Source organism: Athalia rosae, chromosome 8, assembly GCF_917208135.1.
Source record: "Athalia rosae chromosome 8, iyAthRosa1.1, whole genome shotgun sequence".
Classification (NCBI taxonomy): domain Eukaryota; kingdom Metazoa; phylum Arthropoda; class Insecta; order Hymenoptera; family Athaliidae; genus Athalia; species Athalia rosae.
In genome coordinates this window covers 1,537,736-1,552,109 of record NC_064033.1, presented here as the reverse complement: position 1 = coordinate 1,552,109, position 14,374 = coordinate 1,537,736, and the positions used below count along the sequence as shown (strand labels likewise).

At 42.2% G+C, this 14,374-nt stretch overlaps 1 protein-coding gene across 1 annotated transcript in view; it reads left to right on the top strand.

Annotated features, from left to right (window-relative positions):
* The window catches only part of LOC105688017 (probable G-protein coupled receptor B0563.6), a 32,652-nt gene extending 18,278 nt beyond the window's left edge, over positions 1-14,374 (top strand). Inside the window, exons 3-6 of the mRNA XM_048659859.1 lie at positions 12,736-12,885; positions 12,983-13,233; positions 13,311-13,598; positions 13,723-14,374. Of these exons, the coding sequence (XP_048515816.1) occupies positions 12,736-12,885; positions 12,983-13,233; positions 13,311-13,598; positions 13,723-13,971 (938 nt within the window). The 3' untranslated portion in view covers positions 13,972-14,374. The remainder of the gene's footprint in view (positions 1-12,735; positions 12,886-12,982; positions 13,234-13,310; positions 13,599-13,722) is intronic.

Below are 14,374 nucleotides of genomic sequence, written 5' to 3'. Positions count from 1 at the left end.
TAGAAAAACAGAAAAAAAGCTCAATTAATTATTCCATATATACATTACAATTTATCAACGTGGTTTCGTCCAACAAAAAAGTGAAATAAAAAACTATATCAATTAAACACCGTATAACGTTGTGCAACTTTTTCAATGTACAGAAAAAAAAACAATCCCCAGTAATAAAGTGCAAAAAAAAAAATTGCGCTCCATCCCGATACGAAAAAAAAATTAACTGTATGACTATACATCAAACCCACACGTGATATATTATTATCCAGACAACAAAGTGTACACATCTATGTGCACAGATGTGTACGTGTCTAAATGGAAAAGAATTAGCGGTAAAAGTTAGTTTAGCGAAAGTCTGCTGATGCTGGAGCCGCTGGTGCCGGTGGCTCCGTAGGATAGCTTTGGGAAAAAGTCGAAGGGGTAACAGATGTTGGCTCGGGATTTTGCGGGGGTTGGTCGAAGGGGTGTGATCGGTGAATATTCGCGTGTGTTACGAAGCACTTATTCGTAACTACGTACGTGTATAATATCGCGGGGTCTCTTAGAACTTGTGTGTAATTAACGGAGAAGGTATACGGTATACGTGTAATGGACGTATACTTTGAAATTTGATAGCTCGACGCATTAACGTTTCTCTCAGATACATCTTCGTCAGTTTTCACGCCGCTTCGTTTTTTTCCAACGGCAGAAGCCGGCGGAGGCATTATTCGAAGGATAGATTCGTCGCGACCTCTGACCGAATCAATCGGCCGTCCGTGATGTATATAAAATTTTGTTGTTTGCCCGATTCCGCTGAATAAGCTCCGCAGGGATATGTCCTCTCCGTATAGCCACATCGCAAGCCTATAACACTCGGAAAGTATAATACGCGTGTATATGAACGGGCAATAAAATAGCTATACTTATCCTATACACGTACAACGTGTGTCGTTGGTGGTTCATCGCGGTTTCTCCTGTATCGCTTCTCTTATTTCATTTTATTTATCCAGTTTTTCATTCATTTTTATATCACGTAGCCGAAGAGGAGGATACCCCGTGGCCGATGACCCCTCGCAAGTCGCCCGGGGGTCAAAGTTGTAAAATCATTCTCTAACCAAGGAGAAACTTGAGAAGGAGGGGCGCACCAGCGTTATACTTTACATGGCGTATATATATTTGCATAATACGAATAGACGTTGGAAAAAAGTGAGACAACGAAAACGCCTCCGACTGCATCGCTCTACTTTATTTCAAATCGTCCACGTCAATTGGTATTTTAGGAAAATCGTACGACGCGCACACCCCGTCGAGCGATGACCGACGTTGTAGATTTATATTTCTTGCGCCTGTTTTCGTATGAAAATCACCAGTAGGAAGTTATAAAATACCGATATTTTCATCGTATATATTCGAAGTGATTTCACACAGCTACAACTCGGATCGATTTTCTACGTACAGCCGCATACCTACCCCCGTAGCATCGGAGGGTTGTAAATATGGTTTTCTTCGCGGCGAAAAAGGAGAAAATATTTATGCACATGTGTACCTGTACACACGCACACAGTACGTAAGAAAATTCGCGAAGTACATATTTGTTGTTCTCTCTGTATGACAAACAAGTTTTCAATATTTGCGAAAACTGTAGAGTGCAGTACACGAGCGCAAGGTGTTCGAAATTGGCAAAGATTTTTCTTATTCAACGGCTATATTGTTATTGTTGTGATTATATTTTTTCATTCGACGTGTGTACGTGCGCATACCTGTACGCGAGATAATAATATTCCCAGTTTTTCATCTCATAACCGAGCGCGAAACGTATGGGAGAAAAATTTTTTCACCCTCTGTCCGCTGAATTTTGATTCGCCATAGACGCGGACTAGGTGTATGTAATACATCGTGTGTAAATTCTATACAAGAATTACTTAGGTACGTACCCATGTATATATGTATTAGGATTTCGCATATACGTGAGCGGGAGTAACAAGAGCGTAGAAATTGGGGCACTTGTTATAAATTAGTTAATTGAGTTACCGACGCGGTATTTAGCACATATCCATACCTGTGTATATTTTACATATATCTGCGGTTGATTCAACCGCGAACAAAATTGAACATCAACGGTGGGCTTCGTTAAATTTTCTTCTCGTTAGATAAGCTAGGCGAGACTTGGCCAAATATGCAAATTGACACGTGAGATTTTCTGGATAGGACACGTGATATACGTGACCCCCGATGCAGGTACAGGGCTACCGAAAAATCTCAAACGATGATTTTTTGCTCTAAAAATTCAGGGAACACCGAGACGTAGAGCTCGAGATAATTGAGTCGAATTTCCCTACATCTCGTGGTATAAACTAGGGCTTTTTTAGGATCCCATGCACACGTTCGATTCCTCGGACCGGTTCGGTTCCTCGTCGTTATCCCACGGGACTACGGAAGCGAGATGACTTCAGCTTTTCTTTATTTCTTACGTTCATTTGCCCTCGTTTTTTTATCCCCGATGTCATTTCTTTTTTCGTATCGTTTCTCTTGCCTCTGGACGACGGGATTAGGTTCGCCTACACGGATCCTCGTGCGCTTTAATCTTCGCATCTTCGTACTCTTTTCTATTTTTTTTTTTCTCCCCCTATTTTCGCTGCAAACGTCCTGCGGGGCGACGATAATACCCGGGTGTATCCCCGTTAAGCGGTAAAAATCAAAGTTCGCTTCCTTTTATGTACATAGCTGCTGCTACTACTTGTGTTGCAGCTTCCAGTCATTCCTTCACTTTATAAACCCTCTGCTCTCATCCCCTGCTCGAGTCTATTTCACCCCCTCAACCCTTTCTCTTAAATTGCCCATAAACCAAGACGATCGCTTTTTATCGTCTTGTCGTACGGTAGCTTCGTATGAGAATCGTTGTACGCTGCAACGCTCACGAACACCAACCGACGCCGCTTCTGCTTCTACCTCTCTTTTCTCGGTCCTCCGAAATTACTTTACATAATATTCTCGTACACATGTAAGAATAACCTTAGCGTTTCAACTATTCTTCAACGAAAAGTTTTCAAGATTTTCTGAACTCCAGATGTTCCCCGTGCAATACTTCCTCGTTCAATTCTCTTTTTTTTTTTTTTTATTATTTTCATCATCATCTCATCCCCTTGGCTCACTTCTCTCTTCCTTCCTCCTGTGCGCGCACAAAAATTTTTCAACCCTTTAATTCTTCGCGTTGGAAGTCGGTGTGAAAATAGAATAAATTTATTCCTATACTCGTGGTCGACTGATAAAAGATTTTCCTATTTTTTCTTCGGCGTCGTTATTTCGAGATGTCCTGGAGGAAAAAATTGCTCGGTACTTAGGTACCCGAGCAGATAATACGTCCGGCGATATCGTGCGATGGAAAGAAGTTGACCGACATTCGCGAGAGAATGTATGTAAAAATGGAAGAGAAATTTCATAAGAAAAACGAGAAATAGAACTGAAGATAGTGGAAGCGTAGTACGTACGTAGCGGTACTGGTAGTTGAATAGCAGAAGGCTAGGTGTACGCGAACGAACCGCAAGGTATCGTTCCCTGGAGAAATATAAACGCGCTTATCGTTGGCTGAATATTATTTCCCCACTGCAAATATTACCCTGCATCGCATGGACCATAAACCCACATACCCAGTCGCTGATTACGAAAACAATTCCTTCGGGTATTGTTTTTAGTCTGACGTTTACGTTGTACAATTTCGCTAATTTTTAGCACCGCTAGAGCCGTTCGGCTTTTGAATTATAAACCTCCCTTCGCAACATCGGATTTCTTTCGCTTCTTCAACCGCCGCGCACGAAGACCAGAATAAGAAAAGATAAAAAATGTTCGTTGCAGGGTGAGAATTTTTCTTCGTTCTCGAGGGGGATGCGAATTGAAAGTTTCGGTACTCCATTTAGTTGCTTTTGTTAGCCCATTTCAGTTTCTTTGCACCTTTTTATTTTCTCTTATTATCCTTCGTTTTTTTTTTTTTTTTCTCAAATAAAAGTAAAAGCTGATTCTTTCAACGAGTCGCGGTGCTTTTAGAAAAAAAAAAAAAAACCCTGTAATAAAGAGACGTTGAGAGTTTGAAATAAATTACAATTCACCGTGTGCTGAACTTTACGATCGATTCGAACGCTGGTTCAGTTTTTGAATTCGTGGTAGAAAAAAATTTACCGAAAATAGAAATAGATAAAAGAAAAACGAGTATTGAATTTTTTCGTTCGCATTTTTTGCTTCGGATTTTTACAACTGATTTAGTGCCAGTTTCATATCTCACCAGTTTCATCGGCGCTTCTGGCGAATAAGAAACCCGTCCGGGAGGGTGTCAAAATAGAAGTAGGACACAATAATAGTCGAATGAAAAATGCGAGGCAGAGATTTTTCTATAAATTAAAGATTTTATAGAGATCTGGTGCAGCACGTGCGGCAGTCGAAAGAACTCCAGGTAGAAAAACGAGCTTTCGATTCGTTTCGACTATTTGTCTTCCATTCTCCACCCTTCCAGTTTGTTTTTTTCCCTACGAAACTTTTTTCCCCACACTTTCTCTGACGTACTGTTCCATATATCTGTTAGAAGGAAATTCGCTGACATAACTGTAAAAAAGTTTTGTTTCAATAGGTCGATGACCGCGATCTCTGTCTATACAATACGGCCTATCGTTGCTACAGATTCTCAAAGAAACGGAGTTCGCGTAGAAACTGAAAAGAAGAATTTATTTCATCCATGTTTCTTACCGGCTAGTTCAATTCAAAGTTTTATATTATGATGCAAATTATATGTACTTGTATAGATGTGTTTGAGGAAAAGACGCATTACGACGAAGACTGTGCTGTGGTGGTTGTTTCATTTCCAACTTGGCTATTTTAACTCTCTACCAGTTCACCGCCACGGTGCAACAGTGTGGAAAGTTTTCCAACCCTCTTTACAAGTAAGAAGTGGGTGGCGTTCAAACTCGCCCCTGGAGATAGCCGTGTACCCATATACGTCTTTTTCATGTGTGTATATACCCATTTAAGTAGGTGTATACGTGTAACTGTGGTCAACTGCTTAAAAGCCAATTCTAACTTTGTAACGACCTTAAGATTCGTCGGATTCAGGTATAAATACTCGGGTTATCCCCCGAAAGCGGATAGAAGAAAAAAAAAAAATGGATGAGAAAAAGGAATAGATGCGAGCCAAATGAGCTTTCGGTCTCTTCGCACCGCTGGCATAAATTGAAAGCTGGATAAATCTGGCGATTTTCTTCTCCTTTTTTCTCCGATTGAAAATTTTTTCACCAGGACTTCAAGAATTTCGAGCTCTCCGTGTCCCGCCCAGCACCGGAGCGCGACGCTTTTCGATCGAATTAAATTTGAAATAAAATTAAAATTTATCACGTCGCATTATTCCCAATATAAATTTACGTAGTCCGTACTTACGCTGAGTAGTTTACATCTTCGGCCGATGAAACCGGAAAAGAAGATGCTGCAGTTGCGCGTCAGCGACGCTATAAACTGGGCACATAAAACGATGCAAAGCACACTGATTGGAAACTTAATGGTCTGACGTTTCCGCGGTAATGAAATTTTATCGAAACGTTACAACCCTACGAAGGATTACACCGTACTCCGGATGTGCCAGAAGACCAAGGAAAAAACTAATGTAAAATCACTCTTGCGAAAATTCAACGTTTTCCACCCCCTGCGTTATTTTTCATTTTTTTTATCAGGTATTTGCTGCTAGTGGACGAATCATAAGTTATAATTGAGCCACGTGCAGGGTGGTGTTCGGGTGAAGGGTGGCGGGGTGGTAGGGCAATAAGGGATCAGGTTGGGTGGATGACGTGCAGTAAGTGGCCCGAGACGATCGCCTCGTAGGCGCGCTTGGTTCGCTTCGATGGGATCCAGGGATATGCAAGTTCGACGACCGAACCCCCGACCTTCGGTGATACCGGCCAATAAAAATGCTAATGTCTCGCCCTCCGTTTATTACCTGCTTATATATATTATCTGTACCATAACGTGATTATCGTAAATTATACCAGACGCATCATACCCCTCGAAGAAATTAACCGTCGCCGTTACCCTTCGGTGTTTAAATTTTTTTCTCAACCTCGTATCATATCCTCACCGTCCTTCTCTCTCGTCGATGATCAGGACGCGGAATTTATTCGGAAATAAAAAAAAAATAATTCATCATTCGATATCGTAATGGATAAAATAAATTCCACGCGCTACGTGTTCTTCAGTTTTCGATGTGTAGCTAAAAAATTCTCGTCACGTATCCGCCCCGTCGATAACACACGGATATATATATTTTTTTTTTGTTCTGCTTTCTACATTTTCATTCTACGAGATTCTCCGTCGACTGCGGGCTATCAAAAAAATTCTCTCAAATTACACCCGATACACGGAATACATTCGGATACATTCGGAAGGTACACGGGAGATTCCCCGCGGTGATCTTATCATCTGGATAAATTCAGTTCCCGTGGGATTTTTTTCTCCTCTCCCTCAGCTCGTACGCTGATCGTAGGTCGCAAAAATAAATCTCCCCGAATCATAATTTCGGGTATTTTATCACCCGTTTTATTTTATAGCATTTTCGATGAGCTTCTAAAGGCTGCTTCCGGAATAGTGAACCCGGATAGCGGAAGGCGCAGTTGTAGAATTTGTAAAGTCGCGTTGCCAAGGGAGACAAGAACTAAATTGAACCAAACTGTCCGGTTTGATATTAATTTACGTTCATCGAGGTGTGTTATTCAAATCAACGCGATAACGGCATGACGTATGTACGGTGAATCCGCAGGAAAAGGGTGCAGACTTCGAACCCTCGGACGTCTGTAATTCACAATTTATCTGGACATTATTATTTCGTATCACGCGATCCGCGATAATGGTGAAAATTCGCCCGTTCAGGAATTTATCAAGTTCAATTGTATCTCGGCGAAATCGATCTTGAATATTTCCACAATTTTCGTTTTTATATTTTTCGACTCATTTCCGTTCGGGTTCATTATCAACCGTAACGTCACGCTATATACCTCGCATGTGCCAGTCACGAAAGGACCAAAATGACCGCGTTTCCATCACACGCGGTCTTGACCAATTTCGTGACCTAGAATTCCGTAGCGGGATAGCTTCGCGGTGCGCGTGGACGGAAGTGGATAAAAAACGAAGAGAAAAAAAATAAAAAAGTATTCAGGCGATGCAAATTGAATAGGAAATTTCCGTGATACTGCGGAGACAGTTTCCGTACACCCCCTCGACATTTTTATTATTCCTTCTCCAATTTTATTATCATCTTATTGTATATAAATTCGAACGCCCCGTTGGTTCGTCTCGCGAAAACAGGAGGACGGCCGCGCGGATCTTATAAATTGAAAGGTTTGCGGGACGCGGGGAAGAAAATCTCACGATTTTTTATACACTGGCTGGGAAAAGAAGAAATTTTTATAGTTCACGCGCGTGAAGTGTGAGAAAAGAATCTGCGGAAAATGAAAATTTACTACCCGTTTCTATCGCGGTGAAAAAAGAAAAACTACACGCTGCTCGCGTAGTTGTTGCCCGGGGTTTTTTTTTTTTTTTCTCGGGAGCGGCACAAATAAATAAAATGCTCTCGGAAATCCTGCGGGTTTTTTTTTTTTTCTTTTCACTCTCCCTCACTTACTATCCTCGGTTTATTAACTTTTATTCTTAATGTCCCTATCCTTTTGTCGGCAGCGTCGCGACGCCCACAGAATGTACGGCTGTACCTTCATTTAACCGGCGATAATTGTCGCCGTCCTCCACTCTTATCCTTCTCGTTCACAGAAAATCGAGGATCTGTAATTTCCAGATCGCACTGCTGCATTTTCTCGTTACAATTGATTCGTGAATTTAATCACGCTCGTTCGTGCGGCTCGAAAACCTTTCGTCTCGGAATTTAGGGGTAGGTCTTTATACACCTGCAATAAAGACGCGAAGAGATTTCCGATATTATTACGGGGGGTGGAAAGAGGGCCGTACGAGACAGGTAACACGCGGTGGTAATCTTCTCACGAAATGAAATCTTAACAGAGGTCGCGGCGTGGGTGCAAGGTCTCAGAATTTTTTTGCGAAAGAGGTGTAACTCCGAGGTTTTTCTCAGAGACGGTCCATAGATCGGTGTAACACGCGACCGTGGTCTATTCGTCTACGCGGATTTTTAGGAAAAAATTATTAGCAATTTTTTATTGAAAATTATACGCGAACTGCGCGATGCGAATGCGGGTCGTTCGAATGGGATGCGAAAGGTCACGTGATAAACTTTGAACTTTGACCTACCTGTTCGCGGTATGGTTTGTTTAATATTTGAACGACCGTGTGTAGTTAAACCAATGATATTAATTTGTGTCGAATTTATGCATACGGGAACGTGGGAATATTAATATTTTCATTTACGAAATTAGCGGGCGTGTCAATTGGACCGCATTTACGTCGCTCAGTTATAATCAATGCTCGCAAATACGGGATGTAATTTAGAAAAATCTTTTCACTCGCAGACGGTCCATAGAACCATTCGATAATTTCGGAGCTTTGAATCGAGAGGATAGGACAGAATGAGCCGATTACCAGGTAAAATATAAACCGTGCAAGAAACCTCTGGAGTGTGACGCCTCCAGATGTTGCCGTGAGAGAAATTTCATTTCCATTTTAAGGTAGCTGTAAACATCAAAGGAAAGTGTGTTTCCACCGTTGAAACGCTGCTTCTGGTGAAATTCATGTTTTTTGATTCCAGAAATCGTTGAATTGAACTTTTCTCATGTTTTAAAATTATTTTACCTCTCGATCAAACCCCCACCGCATTCCCCCCTCCTCTCTCGTCATTCGCGATCTCTGAAGAGAACAAAAATTAGCTCCACATCTCGCGATCGAATCGCGAGATTTACGTCGGTACGTTATATTTATTCATTCCGGAGTTAAGACATCAAACGTGGCGTGAAAATTCCTCGGAAAATTCCTTGAACAAAAAAAAAAAACTTCTGACAATTCGAAACATCTGCACGTATAAATTTCCACAGTACCGCTCTTCTTCAACGGCAGAAAAAAAGGGATCGGGACTGAGCTAAACCACCTCGCGAACTAACATCTTGGGGGATTAATCGCAGCTCAGATCTGTAATTCCAGTTAAGAACCATCAGCTCCGAGTTTGCATATAAAGTACGGCTAACCATTCCTACTTCGCGTTCACCCCTTATATTCTGCAACGGTTCCACCCACCCACCCCCCCTCATATTTTACGGTCCAGACTGACCTTGAAGTCTGCGAGAATCTCCCGAAATGCAAAAAAAGGGGTGGAATACGCGTGTATATAAATTCGACCATTCGTTTTTTTCCTCCTCCTTTTTTTTCTCTTTAACTAGCGATACGACAAATATCAACTGCAAGCCATTCAAAGGCCATGTGTCCGATGCAATTTGTTTTCTTACAATCCACGAGCTTTTTTTCATTTTTTTTTTCAATTTTTACCATCGGGACGTGCAGGACTTTGCATTGACCGCACGCATTGCAGCGCGAGCGATGTAAATCGTGTGTGTACACACATTCTCGTAGCACCGTCGTACTTTCTTTGTGTGTAGAAAACGGGGTTGTAGATTTCCGAAGGACTTTGCTCGGGAATCTCTTGGGTAAATCTTGAGATCTAGGCTTTTGAATTATTTATATAACTTGCAAGCCATTCGGTTGCACCTTTCTCAAAATGCAAATCCAAATGGAAATGCAAAAGCAAACTGGAGATACGATACGATAGGATGGGGATACCGTACGATATACGGTTACCGTTCCAACTGCAGTTGCATTCGGAGTGTATGTTAACTATATGCCATGTGTGCTCGTCGGCTTCGGGATTAGACCGGGATTTGTTGATATTACACAGGTGTATTTGTATAAAGCCGCTCCGGAATCACTGCCAAAAATTATCTACGAAGAACTCGCGACGACCCTCCCGCCGCGCGAAATTATCGTTCCTGTATTGATGGTGTACCTATTTTGTAAATTTTTTTTTTTTTGCACCGCAAGATCAGTCCCACTCCTCGATCGGGAGATACTCGGAGGTAATAACCTGTACACACACACGCGCACCCTGTACACGACCGAACGTCTTCAAGGTAAAATGAAAACGTGTTGAGAAATAAATCTTCACTTTATCAAATTTACAGACGATACTCTTGGGCTTAGAACCTACAGAGTCAAGAACGAGACACGGTCACGTTTCTGGTCTACAGAATTTGCCGCACTATCCGTAGTTCAAAGAGTGAAGAAGAAAAAAGAAAAAATATATATATACAAAGAAGAGTAAAAGTAAAAATAAAGATAAAAAAAAAAACGAGAGAAAACTCTCACCGCTTTTGCTCTTTCCACGAAGGACAAAAGAGGAAGGCGCCGAGATGTTCACTTAAACGCGAATGTATCTCGGCCACATGGGTATACGGATACAATATACGTACTATGGATGGAAGGTAGAAAATTTTGCACGATATTTTTACGACCCTCCTGAAACCAGTTTCGCCACCAACGCCGACGCCACCACACCCTATCCGATAACGACACTTTACCTACAAGCTTTCGTCCTCCCTATATCTGGACGCACTACTTACTTTACGACTATGACTGAAAGTCGCCACGAATAACGTGTTAAGGTATCAAATCTAGTGTACCGAAAAATATCACCGTACCGAGGGGTGATGACTTACGAGGTGAGAAAAAGAAAACCACACGAATCACACAATCTCGCGGAGGACAAGGGTGGGCGGGAAACGGAGGGAGAAAGGAGTGGGAAAATTTCATTCGGAAAAAAGGATTCGTTTTTTCACCCCTCCGTTGTATGTAAGGGAGATTTACAAGTAAATTACCCGGCTACATCTCATTCCGTGGGTGGTGAAATGGGATCGCGCGCTTGAACTTCACCAGGAAACAATCGTCACCTGGAGGGCGATAGGACCGTGTCGCGAGGCGGATACCGAAGGGTTGTAAAAAAAAAAAGGGGCGATTTTCAAGGTCTCCCGGTGGTTTCCATCGGTCAGTATCGGTCGGTCGATGGGTGTTCGCGTTTCGTTCTGGTAAATTTGGCGGTGTAGATTTCACTCTCGCTGTTACGCAGATCTATTTATAGATGTGTTCGTTCGCAATCGACTGATTTTTCTCTGTTTTTTTTTTTTCTTTTGCTCGGACCCCAGGCTTTCATTGATTGGGGTTTTTCGTACACGCGATTGAATAAACAGGAATAATTATATATGTATATATATCTTCGTACGATCGTATAATTTTAATTGTCTTTTAATCGAACAAACAAAAAACCCACCTGCAGCACGTAGCATGTAGCGTATTCGAGGCGATGAATTTTACAGGGTGTCGAACGGGAAGGTATGAAAAAATTAGAAGAAGAGAATGTGTATATATATATTCACGAATCGATGAGTGATGGATTAAATTATTTGTTCTCTTTTAGAACAGCTGTCGAGTTGTCGTCTGGTTTTAATTGGTTCCGAAACAACTAATCTTCTAAAATATATATATCGACGCCGATGGTATATGTGACGACGGAGTTTCCAGCGTGAACTTATGAAAAGCAAAATCCGTTCAACTTAAATTGTGATTACATCCAAGCCTTGTTAGCAAGACTTCTAATTAGCAATTACTCACACTAGTATCTATAGATCGCTTGCCCTCGTTATTTCTCTGAATAAAATCTAATTTTCTTATGGGCGGCTGCTGAAACTGAAAATATACAAAAAGTCAGGGAAGAAAAAAAGAGAACTGCCGTTGAAAGAAAGGAACAAGATGCGAAAAACAAAAAACTAATAAATCTCAAGCTGCTCATTGATCACTGGCTTGGAAAATATGACGAAAAATTTCGTCCCTTGCTTCCGACCGCCTGTTATGCGATGATACGTCGTATTGAGCTGGTTATAGAGGACACGTGTGACCAACGTGGAATAGATTAACCGTAACGCATCTCCCCCCCCCGGTTTCGTTTCCACTTGGGGACCGGGATACGCATCCCCCACGAAATTCGGCAACTCCAACTTCGACGAGGAACTAACGATTTTGTTTCGATGGAGTCTTTCTCTTTTTAGTTTTTTAAACCGTGAAATGCCGGGTGAAGCGGAATCTGAAATTTTTACGAGTGGCTTAGAGACCCTTCGGGAGATACGTCAAAACGAGTGTCGCATTGAAACATGAATTTCTATAAAGAGAGACAAATGAAATCCCTGTGTTTTTACAACCAGGGAGTAAACCCCGGGCTTTTATACGGTGATCAATGGCTCTGCAGATTAAACTTGCGATCAGTAACGCAGAAAATATACAGGCAGTTCGTAATAAACCCCCTAAGCTTCGTTGCCGGTCTAGTCGACGACGTACCGAGACATTATTCATCCCTCAAACCGTGTCGTCCTTAATCCCTGCTTCCCCCCGCGGTTGATTCTCGACGCCTTTGAGCTTTTTCGTCGTCCCGCGAATCGAAATTAAAAACTCACCGGAACCGGAAAAGTTCGGGGAAAACGAAAAACTTTTTACCTCTCGTGTGGTAAATCGGGGTGCGAGCTTTTCCTCCGAAAAAAAGTGAGTTACCGACGTCGGCGAAAGCTCGAGAGGATAAAACAGAAAACCTTGCTCCGACCTTTTCACCCACCGATGGCACACGAGCTTTTACCGCCGATAGATTTCTTTTTCCTATCTTGAAAGCTCTGAATTTATCGAACGATTTTTTTTTCCCGCCGAACCACGATTGACCGAATCAAAGATTTTATATCCTTATTTCAGGATACTCCGCTGCAGCCCTCCTGGCGATCTTATTCTGCATCCCCTTCGCTCTTCGAGTCTTGATCCACAAGGAGACAGGACGATGGAGTAACTGGGCACAGGCATTCTATCACGCTCATTTGGAGCTTTTTTTGGGAAACGGGTGTTTGGGTGAGTTTGAATTTTGGTATTTAATTTTCATTCGAAAGAGTTGTTTTTTTTTTCTCTCGCTTATTTACGACCCTGTCCGTGACATTTACTCGAACAGGAGTTGGAGTTATGATGCTACTGGCACTGACGGTGGAAAGATACGTGAGCGTTTGTCATCCAGGTCAGCACACCCGGCCTCTGTGCGGACCGCCACATTTGACAGTCGTCCTAATACCCCTCGCTACTTTCGTCGTCTATCTTCCGAGCGTTTTTCGCGGGGAAATAACCAAGTGTCAGGTACCGCCAGCGGGTCCATTGATATACCAGAAGCGAGAAAACGTCCTATTTTTACACTCTCTGTTTTACCAGGTAAAATTTTCACCTCCGTCTAATTCTTGTGATAAATTTTCCGATCTCCCGAAATAATTTCCCCGCTCGCGTTCCAGGTGTACAAAATCGTTTTGGAGGTCGTCTTCAAAGTTGCCCCAACAATTTTACTCGCCGGTTTCAATCTCCGCATAATGATCGTCTACAGAAAATCGTGCGAACGTCGCAGAAGAATGACGTTGTCGAGAACCGTCAGCAACGACGAGGATCCGAGAACATTTGCTGAAGAAAGAAGGCTCGTTCTTCTCCTCGGGAGTACGAGTATACTTTTCCTCGTATGCGTCAGTCCAATGGTGATCCTGAACGTAACCCTGAGCGAGACGAATCTGAGCCTTTACCCGTACCAGGTGAGTGATTGAAATTAATTTACGAATAAAACGCGGTGATCGAGAGTTGACGCATTTATTTCGTTTATTTGATAACTCGACCAACTTTTTTTTCACTCTCATCCCTTTCTCATGAATTTTACAGGTATTTCGTGCTCTGGCGAACCTTCTCGAAGTTATAAATTACTCTATAACATTTTACATCTACTGCCTCTTCTCGGAGGACTTCCGCAACACCCTGATACGCACTCTGCAGTGGCCTTGGGGTCCTGCGGGAAGAAACGGACGGAGCGTACCCATGAAACACTCACCATTACCGAGGCCCACGACCACAACTACCCCTCCAACTACAGCGGTCGCAACCCCTGGTCACGTAGCGAGGGCCAGCGTCTAGCGTAAACCAAAAATTCTATAAATTTTCACATTTTATTACCGGCCGGAAGGGAAAGAGTACCGGATGTGAGACCTGCCTCGTTTAATTACAACGATCTATGAGTTGATTTTCTTTGTTCATCTGATCGTAATATGTAAATTAATCGTACGAGTTTGTCAATTTTTCAATTGTGACTGAGGAGATAAAAAAGTGAAAGAAAAATTTTAAATAGAACGACAACCGATGAGCTGAACAAAAATGCATTTTACCTATACCCATACCGATATATACATACGTAACCATTTTCGTATACCGTGAGCGTTTGTTGAAAATTATTGCGATCCACGCAAGCGTCGGAATATTCGAATTTCTCAATTTACCAGCAAACCCGAGCTCTGCTGGATTTAGCGTAGCCACGAGCGAG